The sequence below is a fragment of the Perna viridis genome, chromosome 11, assembly GCF_037379345.1.
Source record: "Perna viridis isolate PV_CMFRI_1.1 ecotype Kerala chromosome 11, ASM3737934v1, whole genome shotgun sequence".
Lineage (NCBI taxonomy): Eukaryota > Metazoa > Mollusca > Bivalvia > Mytilida > Mytilidae > Perna > Perna viridis.
The window spans coordinates 22268669-22286133 of record NC_142455.1 but is presented as its reverse complement, the minus strand read 5'-3'; the positions used below and the strand labels follow the sequence as shown (position 1 = coordinate 22286133).

Sequence of the window (17465 nt, the reverse complement as noted above, 5' to 3'; positions counted from 1 at the left end):
CAGGATACGCTTAAAAATACTTATTGTTGCAATGAATATTACTTGATTATCATAATTTAGAAATTGCTATTTTAGGAAACAAACACACATGACAATAACATATTAATGCTCGGTTCGAGATTGCTCGTTATAATATTGTTAATCTAACCCTACCTAAATTGTAGCTTCTTTTTCTAAATTAAAAGCAAATGTCAATTTGCGGATTTTAACCAGATTTTGAATACATGTATCGACATTTTATTGAAGTTGTAGAATCGACGTCTTCGGGCAGGAACAGTGAACTAAAAGAATATAGCTATAGAAGGAAGGTTGTAAAAGAAAATTTTAATTGAAAAAACGAATCACTGAAGTTGTGGAGCAAAGTCAACAAAAAGTGGAAAGAGCTAATTGCACTAAGATTTCACAGGCTGTCATCAAAACGGATAGAAAACCTAACATTGTTTTTATCATGGCCGACGACTTAGGTAAATGTATAAATGTCAGTTGTTGTAAAAATCAGGCTTTGGGTGAAACATGATCATTCAGTTAAGATTCTCGAGGTAGAGGAAAAGCAACAGAAATTATCACGTTTGGTATTTCAAGAGTAAAAACACATATAAAAATGTGTTATAGTATATAGATACATTTGTGGCATTTATTATTTGTAGTGCAAGAAGCCCATCCTGATGAAAGAGTAGAGTTGCATTTATAAGCTTGATCCTAAAGTTTAACAGGAAAACCCGAGAAATTGCTTGTGTTAATATACCAACCATGTTCTAAAATTAGTGTTTTATGATTACATTTTATATGAGATCATTAGAGTCGATGAATAAAGAACGCGTGTAACAAAACATTTTCAAAACAGACTGAGTGTGTTCATCTAAATGGATATTTAACGGCAAAAATAAATTATACTAAATTTAAATTCTACATGACGGCGACGGGCAAAAATTGGTGACGTTAAGTCCAGGTATGGTAAAATGGGAATAAGATATTATATAAGTGCTGTTTTGCAAATTATCATTATATAATTTAATTTCATAAAGATACGCTAACACTATGTACCATCGATCTTATTACAGGTTGGAATGACGTCGGTTGGCAGAATCCAGATGTCATCACACCTAATATGGATAACCTAGCCAGACAGGGCATAATTCTGAAAAATTCATACGTCCAACCGATATGTACACCGTTAGTATTATAGTAAAACTTCATTAAACCGAACCCCTTTAGAATATAATATTGGTTCGGGTGAGACAGTTAATCGGCTTTCTAAGAGTAATCAAGGGAACCAATGTTATAGCTGTAATCATAAGAATACAATCCAGGGACAAAAACCACACATGGAAAACAGACATTCACAACAAATCACACAAAGTAACTAAAATTATTTACGGTGTACACCACATTTACACATGACCAGCTCAACTGGGATTTTGTTCAATAGTAATGCTATAAAAACATTGGACTGGAAGATACTCCTCTCTAGTATTATAAAGAGAAAAGCTTCTTTTGCAAAGAAATACACAAAAACTACTGATAATAAAAATTGTCTTATCAAAAATATGTTTGTTAAATTTTGAGGACTGGTGTTCCTCAGACCTAAGGAATACCCATGGGAACAAACCGTTCACCCCTCTTGCTCTGTTTGTTTCTATGTACGAATGACGTTTGGTTGTTACAGGGAAAAGAAGCGAAAAGCCGAGTTCTAAAATTTTAGTTTACGTTATAAAGATTATATATTATCGCTGATATATTCCAACTTCAAGAATAACGTACAGATGATTTACTCAAATAAAATTGAAGAGACATTTGGTGCACTTCTTCTGATCCATACTTAGAACATAATATGTAATTAGATAGTATTGAACTTTTGCAATCGAAACATTATTACAAACGTGATAAGTTTGAATTTCCGATTGTAAACTTTCTTTTCCTTAATGGTACTATACCAAAATCTTCAGCTTGTGGAGTATACATTTCACGTCTGATCCGTTATTACCATGCCTGTCTTTTGTCCAAAAACTTTGTTTGTACAGCGAGGATACTGTCAAATAGGTCGAGGGTAACATCAGCCTTTATTGATATCATTACGGAGAAAGCTTTTTTGCACAAAGACTCTACGATCAGGCGTTGGGAAAGCAAAATTACAATTTAGGCCTTTTATAAACATTCTATATATTTTGTGAGCGTTAGGGCCAGTTCATAATTGTGATGCGATACGATGTAAACTGTATTTTTGATAGTAAATAAAAATATCATGCATATGTAATCTTTACTTAAAATATAAGAGACAGTTACAATAATATTCATATCTAATATTAAAGCTTCTGTATTCAATATAACGCAACACCTTTGAAATATTTTACTGATAAAAGTCACTCTGTTGTCACCATTGCATGAATTATTTTCCCTCAGTTTGCGTTCAGGAAATAATACAAAACCCATTAACAATAAACATACTACTGAAATTAAATCTGTTTCTAGATTTCAATTTTATCATAAAAGGACTCGTTTACCTTTGAATATTTCACTAACTTTGATAAAGTAAAGACGTTATTATTTTGTTAAATTGGAATCGAATCAGAACCTGCCACATTCGATGTGATCATTGTACCACTAAGCAATCATTTCGGTTCTCATTATACCACGCTGAGCAGTTTTATAATTACAAAACAATATTTTGCTGTTTATTTCTAGTAATAGGTCATTATATTAAAATGTGTAATATATGCTAACATTTAAAGGGTGTTCCTATTACAGATCTAGAGCTGCTTTATTAACTGGTAAATATCCTCACAGACTAGGATTGCAGGTTAGAATATACAGTTTATATACCCTAAAAGCTTTATATTTTCATGAAGCCAGGTTTTGTTAAAGCGCAAAAAATAGAAACTTTTACATAACACATGCGAATTATAATAGAATAGATTAAACTTCATTATTGAATATCCAATGAATATAATGGAGTCAGATCAAATAATAACAACCCCTTTTGAAATTGTATTTTCATGTTAAATTATTGAAAGAAACTCAACGAAACAATACATTATAGTTCAATATTCAATATTAAGTCGTACATTATTCACAAAAATAAATATGATGCATTTATCCTTTCCTCTTTCGTCTACCCCGACTTGACTTTTTACAAGTGTTTCTAGAAAAGCAGAGAACGCTTACCCTACCGTTGCAGCTGGTCCATGCTTCCAGTTTTTAGTGGAGTCTGGTGGCTCATTTACTTTTGTTACTTTATGCATTATTTGGGTTATTTTATGTTCATCATTGTATTTGTTTGTTTTCCATGTCTGTTTTTTGGATTACATTCTCTTAATTTCCGCCGGAATCTAGGTTCCCTTGTTATCTTTTGAAAGTTGTTATTTTAATCGTTGTCGTTCGATGTATGCTTTGGAAAGGCCTGATATCATATTATGGAAAAACATGTATGTGATCTTCCGATCTACATGATGTTGGATTTAATCAACTTCACAACTGATGGTTACACCGAGAAATTCTATTTTCAATACGGTGCAGCTGAACATACTTATTTTAATATTCCCATTCATTTTCTTCAGAAAATATTATATTGCCAATTTAAATTTCGGTATAACCCGTTGTATGCGTTACAAGCACACCATCTTATATTAGCAAAATAACTTTAAAATAGCTATTACTGTGTGTCGTCCTTTTTTTGGTTTTCGTACCATAATCCGGTTTCATACTGGATTTGTTAAAGAGGAATCAACTTAGACCACTAAGTACTAAATATCAATTTGAGTGATCTTTCCAAAACAAAAACAAATTGAGCAGTATAATTAAACATAAATCTTCTAAATTGATGGTAGATGGCATCTCGGACACTGCAGCAAAGACTTAACTCCAACGTACAGAGGTTTTGATTCCTTTTATGGCATTTTACGTGGACTTGCGGATTTCTACAACAGGACATTTGGTTAGTGAGTAGTTATTTATGAGCAAATTATTGAATGCATTACAACACAGGGGTGATATTTTTAGCTATTGTATAAATGTGTGATGCATATTACATTAAATCAATGATATAACAAATATGATTTGATTGAGAATATTACAGTGAAATCTATGTAAACTGAATCTAGTTTGGATTATATATTTTGTTCGGTTTAAGGAGGTAGAACTATGGTAAGGGACATAACTCTTAAAATTAGTGATATGTTTGTATTATATTCAATTACACAAAAGCTTATCAAGCTTTAATTTGAAGCAGAATGAAATCAATCTTAGTTATTTTGATGCTTACATGAAATTAATGTCAAATGCTGAATACAAACAACCCAATGATTTGTAAGAGTTACGTCCCTTACCCTAGATCTACCTCCTTAAACAGGTGCTCGGTTAACGTTTACACAGGATTAAAATACATTTTAAGGGACGTTAAAAGTTTGTGGTTTAGACAGGAGAGAGCTTATTTAGGATTCGGTTTCGATAAATGTCACTGTATTTTCAAAACGTATTATAATTAGAGAAAGACGGAAGTTATTTGTTTATATTTAAGTACCTTTCTTTGTAAGAATCATGCATAATCTGAAAAATGTGATAAACTCCAAAAAGGCTACTTATTTTGCATGATCCGTAGCTGGAGTGCTACTGAAATGCAAATGTAATTCAAAATGTGCTTTTCATCTATAGAAAGAGCAAGCGAAGAAAGCCAAAGGTGGTGGATAATATTTTTTTTTGTTTTACTTACCACTTACAACTCCTCATTTTCCTCTTCAGGTATTTGAATGAATTAACAATATTCAACTTATATTAACTTTCAATAAAGAAGTTAAAAAGTACTTTTTTTTATTTTAAATCAATCACAGTTTCTTTTTAATCTATAGCAATATAGTGGTAAAGAAGTATTTAAACATCCAACTAATACATAATAGTGAACTATCATACCGATCATACGATGTCTCACTAGTTCCGTATATGCATCTATAGATATTTTATTACTTGAATTAATAAGTTTTTGTATTCTATCTGACCACCTGAATTCAGACAGTCAGGCAGTTGAAAAGCAATTTTTATAGAAAAATAGAAGATAAACTGTGTTTTTATGTATGATTTATGAATCATTTCTGGAATATTGAAAAAGCAACCCAACTGAAGACATACAATCTGCAAATGTATCTTCTATATATTATTGTCAGTTTCAAGTACCATTATGTGTAAGAATCAGGCAATGGGTGGCACATTATTTTCCCCAATTTAGTCATTTTTGCCTAAGATATATTCAGTAAATCTAGAAAACAACCAAAAAGCTATTTAAGTTTATTCTGAAGAATCTGTGACGTAGATATTGTTTCACTGCTTATATTGGGAAATAGTCCAGGAAAAGATTCCAACCATTTCACTGCAGTGCATTTCAACTAAATTTGACCAATCAATATCTTAAAAAGGCAAATTCTACAAACACTTTGATGGTTATTTCTAGTGGTTATCAGGTATAGTCAATTGGTTAATACAATAAAATTTCTGCGTTGTTTCCTTCATGTGCTACACCTGATATACATTTTGCCTGATTCTTAGACGGAGAAGTACTTAAACGTGCACAACAAATAATTCTTTCTTCCGAATTAGAAGATAATGTATTTAAAATGGTTGTAAATAAAATTGATACGATAAGCTTAATGATCTATAGTGAGATACCGGATTTACATTTTTTCGGGTCTTAGTGACATTAGTTAGAGTAACCAAGGGAACCAAGATTATAGCGGTGATCAAACGAATGTAATCCAGGGACAAAGACCAGACATGGAAAACAGACATACACAACAAAGAACATAAAGTAGTTAAAATAATACATACAGAGTAACAAAAGCAAATGAGCAACTGAGACTCCACTAAAAACTTCGGAGCATGGACCAGGTGCACCGGTACAGTAAGCGTCCTCTGCTTTTTCTATAAACATTTTATGAGTTGCTCATAAAAAGTAAAGTCCGGGGTAGACGAAAGAGGAAAGAAAATCTATGACACGTTGAACAAATCAGTTTTCATGGCGCAGATGTGTACATCGTAGAGAAATATTTAGAAAATTAGAAATATGAAAATGTATGTTATTGTCAAAAGTCAAATATTTTTTGTGCATTTGGTAGAACGTTTTTTTTCTGTTTCTAGTTATTTAGCAATACAGTCTAAGTTTACAAAGGTCTAGGGCGAGAAAATATACTAGTCGACAAGAGAAACAATATAAAATCAATAAGCTAATATTTGTATATTTTCAATTTACATATTCTTCAATCACATATATTTTGTATATTACCAAAAAGGCACCTACTAATCCTCTTTTGCAAGTATCCTCGAAAAGATACAATTATATCTAGAATGTTACCATTCCGGTCAAGAACTTCGCAGTAAATCAATTAATAATTTGAATAATGTGTTGTCTATATTTCGGTTACTGAACCAGGTAGACAATTTGCTATTTTAAAAAGTGAGAAACATGCAATACCAGATTTTAGTGTCACGGTTACTCCAAAATGATCTGTTAAAAACAGTATGAATGGTTCGAATTGAGCATTTAGAATTTTGCAAATACTTTCCATGTGGTGATAATATATCTAGAAAATCTAAAATATCTAGACTGAAGACTTATCTGAAGCATGATTACTCTGAAGCCTTAAGACGTCGAAACTTCATGACCACGTGATACTTCCGTGTCAAGAAACTCTCTGTGTGTACATTATACAGCTAAATTTAGGCGCACTATTTCGTACATAAATTTATCAGGTCAAATATTCAAAACTTAAAATCAAAAGTTGAAAATGGGATGGCCTAAATGTATAGTACTACATTAGACGTAATTATATCATAACGTTAAATAATAAAAATGCATCTATTTTGCATTGTTGAAAATATTGTGTATGATAAAGATGTTGTATCGTTTCTTTTGTTAACTAGTATTTAACTTCTCATAGATATGTGTGCTGCTATTATTCAATGCCTTAATGATTGCAGGTCCCGAAGATGTTTAAAGCAATGTATCCTAACGTAACAGATCCTAACAGAAAAAATATATTTAGGTACGCTATTCATATAAAACGTATACCATCCATCTACGACTTGAAGCAGGAAGTTGTACACTATGAGACATTTGCATTGTATATGAACAGAAGATACAAAAAGTTTTTGTAACATAACATAAATTATTATAATATTCTTGTACTCTTTACTAGAGCTCTAGTCTGATATATATGAACAATATAACACATTATTATAATGTGATAGGTTGAAACAAAGAGTCACGCAATTGAATATTGAGAGTTAACAGATACAAGCGGCAATAGGAAAAAAAACAAAAATAATCAAAAACAAAACAAAATAAAACAAAAACAAAAAAACAAAAACAAAAAACACAAACTAACAAACAAAATAGAACAAGAACAAAACCTCGAAGGGAATGACACTCAGAATAATGTGACACAGTAGCGCATGGTATGTGCGGACGGATCATGAGGTCTGCTCATGAAAACAGGTCACAACAAAACCTGAATATCAATATCTTTTCAGGTATGGTATCTAGTCTCGATAACAGTGTTGGAAAAGTGGTCACTGCTCTTAAAAAGAAAAACATCTTAAACAACACAATCATCATCTTCAAGTCTGATGTAAGTAGCTTTATACTATTGCATGAAACATAGGGTCTCAAATTAAATATGATTTGTTCAGGAGGAGGAACAACAATTTTTGTTATTGACCTCTATTTCCTCTGTCTGGCTTACCGGATGTATAAAGGAATCTTCACTTTAATTCAAACCTAAGAAGAAAAAATGGATATGGTACATATGCAAATGCGATGAATAAATTGAAAATAATAACTACATTTTAAGAGATTACCAAAAGCTCTACAACTAGTGTAACACACCTTAAAGTTCTAATATGCTCAGAAAACAAAGTTAATTGATCCAAGGTGACAGAGTGATGACAATTCTTTTCAAATTCAAATTAATAATTTTTATAACGACAGAAAGACACATTAATAACACAGTAATTTCGGGAAAAAAGTTTGAAGTTAAACAAACTTCAAATTGATCTACAAATATTTTCAATTGTAAAGTAAAGCTATCATGTTTACGCTTATCTTTAAATTTCTATACAAGCAGCCAAGGCCTTCGACTTCAGTACAATATGGCCGTGCATTCAGAATTTCCTTTATATCTCAATGTATCTTCTTACACCCGTGTTTTGTTTCGTTTTATTTTTGGAAATTTATGTATCTATTTAATCTTACAACATTTCCTTTCATCTTTTTTTTTCTTTTTGTTAGAATGGCGGGGATTATAATTTTGGGGCAAGTAATTCACCTCTTCGTGGCGATAAAGGTGATCTCTATGAAGGCGGAACCAAGAGTGCTGGTTTTGTTTACAGTCCATTACTTTCTACTCAAGGTTGTGTTCATACAAAGTTGGTATTTCGCCATATGATTTTTGTATTGACTACCCGAGAAAAAGACTGTTTGATACTACATTTTACAATGATCTACTCACATAAACAAGCTAAATGAATTTTATCTGATTCCCAATCGTAATGACTATGATTTCTCACTAAAGAGAAAAGAGAAGGAAAATTAAACCTGGTTATGACGTATCACTGGCCACATACTAGTAGATATGTCGTAATCAGCGGTTAATTTGTAATCATTTAAATTCAAACATGAAATAAGAAATTAACTCAAAGTGTGCAAAAGAATCAAGCACCAGCTTTCCTTATGTAAGTTTGGGAAATCTCATACACCCTTGGATATGATATTATACTTCTCTAACTTCGCGGAGTCTCGTTAGAGAACAATTGAATCTAACCTTCGGATGTTTGGGTTTCCCTGCCGTGCACTATAACAATATCTCGTGTATTTATATAGTTCAAAATATTTTAAGATAGTCATTATAAGTTTGCTTTGTATTTGTGATTGGTAAGATGGTTTGCTACATCCATTTGTATCTTTCTTGGACATTTAAAAAAAAAATGCCTTAATTCTTGAATACATCAAATATTTAAATTAAATATTCCCATACGAAAAATAGAAATTACAATGGGCAATTGTCATTGTCAAAATTTTGAAAGAGAACCCATTTGATTTTAAACTTTTACCTTCTTTAAAAAGACTCCTTCCTCGATCGGTTTCGTTCTTAAATAATCACGCAAAACTGGACCGCTGTTTAACTTAAGGCAGCTTGACAGAAATGTGAAAAGTACGTGTGTGTTAGTCAAGAGAAGATGACTAACAACCGTTCTCCGACATCATCTTATAAAAGGATGTGACAAATGGTAGCAAATCAATCAAATGTAGGTCACTTATTAACGTAGGATGCGTTACTTACACTGGTGATGGGATAGGTGTTGGAAGATGGAAGAGATAATTTGGTGTTGAGTATTGTGGATCAAGAATCGAGTATCGTTTGCATTATTTCAATGTAATTGATTTTTTTCGCAGACTGATCCATGTCGTAGATTGGTTTCCAACGATACTTGAAATGGCAGGGTATCCCACAGGTAAACATTCATTACTGCCTTAGTGTTTTTGGGGGTTTCGGTTTATAAATTACTGAAAATTTTGTTAAATAATATATGATACATAAAAATATCTAGGGTCGAGTAAATCTGACATTCTGGTCGAAAATATGTATACTGGTTTAGTATTAGCCTTCAATCAACAACAAAGATGCAAACCAAATAGCTTATACTTGGGCAAAATCTATAGGATTTAATCATTTATGACTGAATTGTAAAATATTCAGGTGACACCACTGTTGGTAAGAGTCATGGCCCGATTATTGCAATCTATCGCATTTGAATTTGAAATATCGTTCCTTACAAAAGATGTAAAGTATTACACAGCAACAACTGTTATAATTAAAATGTTTAATTTCTGATTTGTCCATCAACTTGTAGACAATTTGTTGTATGTGACTGTAATGTCATCAACTTTTTGATAGATGATTAACTTGTTAAATTTTGATACTGAAAATTGAATTTTATCTTAATATCACCAGCATTTACTTTAATGATACAATGAAAATAAAAAGAACTATTGAAGAAAAGAACATAATGTAAATTGGAAAATAAAGCCGATCTCACATCAATCATTTTAATTTTAGTTGCCTTGCGAGACCCAAGATTGGTGGTTCTGTCTTGTAAATCACGCAGTAGTAAATTCGGAGGGGACGGTGGGGACACTTGCGCCCTCGTTTGTTTTTTTTTGGAAAATGTATATTTTGGTACGAAAAGTTGATTTTCTACCCAGTTTTACCCCCCCCAAACCCACCCCAATTTTTTAACTCGCTCTGCTCGGCATAAATGTTATTTTACCCGAACCCTGAAATATTCGCTCTGCTCTTGTAAAAAATGTAAACGATTTTATAAAAAAAAGCTACAGGTATATGTACAATTGGACACTATACTTCTATGATTCAACCCGTATTTGAAATTTACTGAGCTATAGCCCAATACGGCAATAGAATATGCATGATTTAAATTTTGACCCAAGTAAAGCGATGATTCGTCATGTGTATGAGCAAAAATAATACTAAATCGAGAACTACAGTGGACAAAACATTACCTGCAGATATCATCCCATACTTTGGTACATTGGAATAGATGTGAGATTACATCGTACAACGTTGTTTTCTTCTTCCATTTTTCGACCAACGAGAAACAACTGATAGACATTTTTCAAGCTTCTCGCCAACGTCGTTTTTCATATAAGGTAAAAAGCTCTAACGACTAATGATATGCACATTCACAAAATGACATATTTTCACCTTTAAATAGAGCTTTTTTTCATCTAACCCGCAACATTAAAAAGAGTACATTTATTTCTACCGAAGTTATAAAGAACCGTAAAATATTGAAAAGTCACCATTTTATGAACGAAGAGAGGGCAATGGCGTAGCCGTTTCTATAATTACCAATTGACGTCATGACAGAGTTGTCTCCCACTTACAAACCATACACGAAAGTACCTTAACATCCTTTCGTAAAAAACTTTACATTTGGCTCAGCAATACCACAAAACCGTAATGTAATTATGTCATAACACAATGCTAAGAGTAATCAAGGGATCCAGAATATCCAATTATATGGAACGCCTAAACTGTCCGATGAGATACACATTTGTTTACGTGTTGTCAATTTTATATTACTTGCTGTGGTTTTATAATTACATGTGGTCCTTTTGTATTTACGTTATGTAGGAACATCTTTACATTATGTCGTTTTGTGTTTACCCTTCTGCCATTTCGTCTTTACGTTCTGTCATTTCGTCTTTATGTTCTGTAATTTTGTCTTTACGTTCTGTCGTTTTATGATTATGTTATGTCAACATATATTTACGTAATGTGGATTTATCTTTACGTGCAGTGGTTTTCTTATAACGTGAGGTCGTTTCATCTTTACGTTATGTCGATCTCTAAATACTTAATGTGCAATTTTTTTTACGTGCAGTCATTTCTTCTTTACGTGATGTGGACAAAAATTTCATGATGACGTGTGACCCCGGAACTTTTCGATCGTGTAAACTTCAAATCAGTCCGTAAAAGTCAAAGAAGACGTCACAACGTCGATTAGAAAAATGCTGAACGAAATACACAATTTTTTATTATTAGAAATTCATTTGGTAATATTAAAAATGTGACTGATTTTCTAATATTACAAATTCAATTTGTAATATTACAGTATGTATGATATTTTATAATATTACTAAATCAGGAATTTGTAATATTAGAAAATGAATTTGTAATATTAGAAAATAAATGTTTTCTAATATTCAAAAATGATTATTTTTATATTAAAATATATCTTATATATCTTGTATAAAAAAGATAATAACGGGTGATATGCAAGAAATTCTGAAATTCTGTAAATTCCATTTTTTACGATTTTATAGTAATTGTAACCCTATAAAACTTTACACGCCTGAACTATTCAGATATTTTGGGTAAATAATTATCTTTTAAGAGTAATCAAGGGAACCAAGGTTATAGCGGTAATCAAAAGAATGTAATCCAGGGACAAAGACCAGACATGGAAAACAGACACACGCAACAAAGAACATAAAGTCACTAAAATCATACATACAAAATAACAAAAGTAAATGAGCAACTCGGACTCCACTAAAAACTGGGAGCATGGACCAGGTGCATCGGTAGGGTAAGCGTCCTCTGCTTTTTCTATAAACATTTTATGAGTTGCTCATAAAAAGTAAAGTCCGGGGTAGACAAACGAGGAAAGGTAAACTATGACCCGTTGAATAAATTATGAATGCCTAAAATATGAGTTTCACAGTGTCGGTATGCTGTGAATGAGAATTATGTTTGATACTGAGACCAGTTTTCGAGGGGTAGGGGTTATAATTTGAATATTTTTTAAAAAATCTTTCTTGAACATTTTTTGGCCCCGTGCAGGTCCGGATGTTAAAAGAATAGCCCCACAGCAGCGCTAAGCCCGTCGTATAAGGCGACTAAATAGTGCTCAGAAACCTAGCTGGGGATTAGGCGCTCTGTAATGTGGTACCCCTGGCGTGTTACATGCTGGGGTTGTCAGGCCATTATACGGAAAACCTTACCGCAAACCATAGTGGTGCACCGTGTTGGGAAAAATGCCATGTTCGTCGCACGTTAAATAACCCTGCTGCGGTATTCGATAGGAGTAGGAACCTTTGCACCCCGCCACTGAAGGCTAAATTGCCCGACCTTATCCATCCCTACCTTTTTCTAGCGGCACTCATAATTTGTCGACCCTATTATCCTTGTGTCCCATCCCATTTTACATTTCATGTTCATTTTATCAATCATCCATTTCATGTTCATCGTCTGAATATAGCTGAAGTATTGCTGCTCGAACGTTAAACCCAAACAATCAATCAATCAATCATTAACATTTTTGAAAATTGTTTCTTGAAAATTAGATTTGGTGGTTTATAAATGTAGAAAATTGAATTTAGTCACGCAATAACTTGTAGAGTCGAATTCATGTAAACTTTCGCGGGAGTCGAAATTCCCACGTTTTTGGAATTAAACAAAATATATTCTGACTACGAAAATCGCCACAAGTCACCAACAGAGTCCAAGGTGTATCAATTGTGATAATATTGAACGTAAATAAAAAAATAAGCTATTTTTTACCATAGAATAAATACTCTAGGGTGACTGGATAGACTACCCAAGTGTATTTCGTTCAGCATTTTTCTTATCGGCTTTGTGACGTCTATTTTGCCTTTTACGGACTGATTTGAAGTTTTACACGATCAGAAAGTTCCGGGGTCACACGTCATCATGAAATTTTTGTCCACATCACGTAAAGAAGAAACCACATCACGTAAAGAAGAAATCACTGCACGTAAAGAAGAAATCACTGCACGTAAAGAAAAAAAATGCACATAAAGTATTTAGAGATCGGCATGACGTAAAGATGAAACGACCTCACGTTATAAGAAAACCACTGCACGTAAAGATAAATCCACATTACATAAATATATGTTGACATAACATAATCATAAAACGACAGAACTTAGACAAAATTACAGAACGTAAAGATGAAATGACAGAACGTAAAGACGAAATGGCAGAACGTACACACAAAACGACATAATGTAAAGATGTTCCTACATAACGTAAATACAAAAGGACCACATGTAATTATAAAACCACAGCAAGTAATATAAAATTGACAACGCGTAAACTAATGTGTATCTCATCAGAAAGTTTAGGCGTTCCATACAATTATATTTAGTAACACATATAACATAAACGAACTTTGTCTTGTTTAAATGTCTTACAGATCATTTGTCCAATATAGACGGAATAAGTCAATGGAAATATTTTAAAAAGTGTCGTGGATCCGGTAGGAAAGAAATGGTTCATGGGTTAGATGATGATATTACTAATACAGCATCAATACGGTTTGTGTCCTTAGTTCTTAAGTGTCAGTCTCTGTAAGAAACAGGCAGTTAGTTAAACATGGTATGAAATAACCAAACATTTTGAAAGTTTTATTTGACTATTTGCACCATCAGAATCAATAAAAATAGACAGGATTTCCCGTATCATTTTGAAAATTGAGATATAATTTTTAAATGCGCAATTCAGGGCAATTAGCCCCATCAAAAACCTAATTATAATATTATATTGTAAAATATATGCAAATGTGCGAAACTCCAGTGATGCAGAGATTAAATAGTGGTCTTTTTAAATAGCATCCTTGAGTAAACTTATGTTATCGGATCTTTGGGGTTTTGACATGCACGTTTCTGTTGTTTTTCCCATTTTGCACGATTTTTACAAAAACTTACACTGAAGAGGTCTAATTAACTCATTGTCATTTTTTTCCTTGTTGAAATAATCATATTGTTAAATTGATGATTATATTTTAAAAAAAATCAAATTGTAATTGACTTAATACTAATCATAAACTGGAAAATGATAATAGCTTCACTCAAATGGCGTATTTGTCATACGTAGTGTCATTGACCATATTTATGTGCTACAAAATCTAATTCAATGTGCTTAGAATTATTAAAGGCACTCATTATTATATTTTACTTGTTGTGATAATCATATGGTTAAATTGATAAATAAATACCTGTGATTATATTAAAAAAAATCCACATTAATTAACTCGTGGATCCTTAAGGAGTATCCATTTGTACCATGAAAACTGATTTGTTCAACATCTCATAGTTTTCCTGTCCTCTTCCGTCTACCCTTGACTGGATTTTTTATGAGCAACGCGGCGGATTTTTCTAGAAAAGTGGTGTACGCTACCAGTGCACCTGGTCCAGGCTCCAAGATTTTAGTGAAGACCGAGTTACTCATTTACTTTTGTTACTTTCTATGTATTATTTTTGTTATTTTGTGTTCTTTGTTGTGTGTGTCTGTTTTCCATGTATGGTCTTGTCTTAAAAAAGTTATTTGGTATAATTTACATTTTAGACTTTAACTGCCATATTTTGCAGGTATGGCAGATATAAACTAATTCTAGGTGATCCGGAAGTGTATGGCGGAATTGTGCCGGTTGTACATCCTATAAATCCTAACAGTACAGATGTTAAATTGTATGATTTGCAGAGTAGTTTTATTTAAATCCTTATTCGTCTGTCCTTATGACTTACTAGTTTTCAGTTGAGACATATATTTGTAAGAACGATTTTGGCGTTATCACATGCAACTAACATAGCTACGTGGAAGTTTCATAACAAAACAAATTAGCTTGAGAGATATTTATCTTCAAAAATGATTAAACAAAATAAAAAACAAAAACAGAAACAAAACTTAAAAAAAAAAACAAACAAAAAAAAACAAACAAACAAACAAACAAACAAAAACAAAACAAAAGCAAACGAACAAACAAAACAAACAAACAAAGTCGTTCAAATTTTTTTTTTATGATTGTTTTGCATTGCATTTTTTTTTAAATAATGCCGTCTTTTGCATAATATTTATTATTCATGTTCATAGTTGAATGCGTTGAAGTGTTCAGGACAAAATCTTGATTTTTCTGAATAAGTTGATAAACTGTTTGTCAGGGAGAAAAGTAAATCAATCTTTTTGTTCATGTTTGAGTCGATCCCGCGAAAATAAACCTTGCTGCACGAAGACCACGGAAAGTAAATGAACTCGCACAAAAATTGGACAAATATAGAGAAGACAGTATTCCAGCACAAAACCAACCTGATATGTCAAAGGTTGATAGTTCATAAGGATGGTTTATTGCAACTAGGCTGGTGTTGAATGTCTTTAAATGACGACATAAATCTTTCGTCACGACATCCTTGTCCCAGGAGTAGGTAAATTTGTGATCACTGTGTGGTGTATTTACAACTTTTTTAGATTGTACGATGCTCATATCACTTAGCAAGTGAAAGTGTAACCTACAGACGTAAGTTGAGCTGGTAACTGACTTAAGAATACTGAAAAGTTAAAGTATGTATTCTTTTGTTGGACTAAATGACTGAACGATATAACGAGAACAAATATATGCCATAGTTACTTTTTTTGTATAATGATATCGACAGGTCGATCATTCATAGTCATTTCCTAACATCTAAGACAAATGTGTATTAAATGGATAAATGTCATCATTTCAAACGATCTACCACCGTCACCATGAGTTAGTTGATCAATAAGGAGTGTCAGTTTCAACTAAAACTTGCGATCACAACTATTATAGTTATTCCTAGCTTTTTACCGGATTTAGCTTAAAACGGCCAACATGACGTAGGAATTACTTATTCCTTTCGGAACATATTAGTTAACACTAGTTTTTAATCGGATCCACAGTGTTTGTTTTCTTTATCGTACTTTGTATGATTTGTTTTCCGGTGTTGTCTTTTTGTTGTTCAATGTATTATTATCTTCGGAAAATGTTGATAATTGAATTATACAATCATGTTGATATCTTTTAAAACTGAAAAAACCATCCCTACAAATTAATTTAATGCAAACATTGTTATGTCGTTGGCACGTTAAGTGTAAAAGTATTGACAATGCATCTTATCAAAACAACCCATAAGTATAACATGTAAAAAGGAAAAAACAAGTACTATCTTTAAAAAAAGACAGCCGACGCAGTAATATGTGTTTTTATTTATGATTTTCTACATTTTATTCAGGAAATAACACATGGCAAGCAATTTCAATTTTCGATGCCATTTTTCCGAACGCCACTGAGTTATCAGTATTTGGCCAATCGGGATACAGAATTGCGACCAGGTGACTTGCGTATATATAGAAGGTCAAAGGGTAAGAAGCGAAACTATACCGACTGCGTCGGTAAAACCTTTAAAACTTCTGAATGTTATGTTTGTTGATGGTTCTTAGTTTAACGGCGTATGACAGAAACATATGGCCGTTCAGGACAAATCAAATATTTTGTTACCACCGCTACATGTATGTAGTATAATAAAACAGTGTAAGATACATTTGCATTTCGAGCTGTTCATATCACTATGAAGAACTAAAAGTTGTAATCAGTATCATAAAGCCGTGACTTAGTTGCGGTATTGATTGTGCTGGTTAGAGACTGAGATAAAAATTGCAAAATGTTTTGAGGATCAAACAGTGGAAAGGATTATACTACCGGTACTGTGGTATCAAAAATACATTCATTTGGAAATTACAGTAAGAGACGGAATACAACATATTGAATCATAGAAAAAACACTTGAATGCAGTATCTGTTATTGAACCTAGGTAAATTACCGTAATTTTATTTTTGTATAATATGGCATTATTTTGGGCGGTACCTGCATCAAGTGTTTGAGTCCTCTGTTGATAATCAATTGCATGATTTTGCTTTTACTACAATGGTATAAGGTATTATTGTTCGGTAAATATTCCATTACAATTTCAATTAGGATAAAAAAAACGATAGATGTAGAACATTTGTACACGTGTGCTGTGATACATACAACTGATAAAAGGATTCCTTTAAAACTGGAGATTTGTCATTTTTTAGCTTGAGCTTCCATTT

The 17465-nt window shown here is 32.4% G+C and overlaps 1 protein-coding gene across 1 annotated transcript; it reads left to right on the top strand.

Moving 5' to 3' along the window:
* Nucleotides 1-334: 334 nt before the first annotated feature.
* On the top strand, nt 335-17419 carry LOC148603366 (arylsulfatase B-like; the record flags this gene model as incomplete). The annotated part of the gene is made up of 13 exons (XM_088551434.1): nt 335-464; nt 1062-1173; nt 2746-2850; nt 3825-3935; nt 5438-5447; nt 7001-7025; nt 7513-7610; nt 8270-8497; nt 8666-8712; nt 9434-9492; nt 13777-13897; nt 14951-15873; nt 16607-17419. Coding segments are annotated over 12 exons (1173 nt in total), but the record flags the coding sequence as incomplete, so codon positions are not given.
* Between the last annotated feature and the right edge of the window lie 46 nt (nt 17420-17465).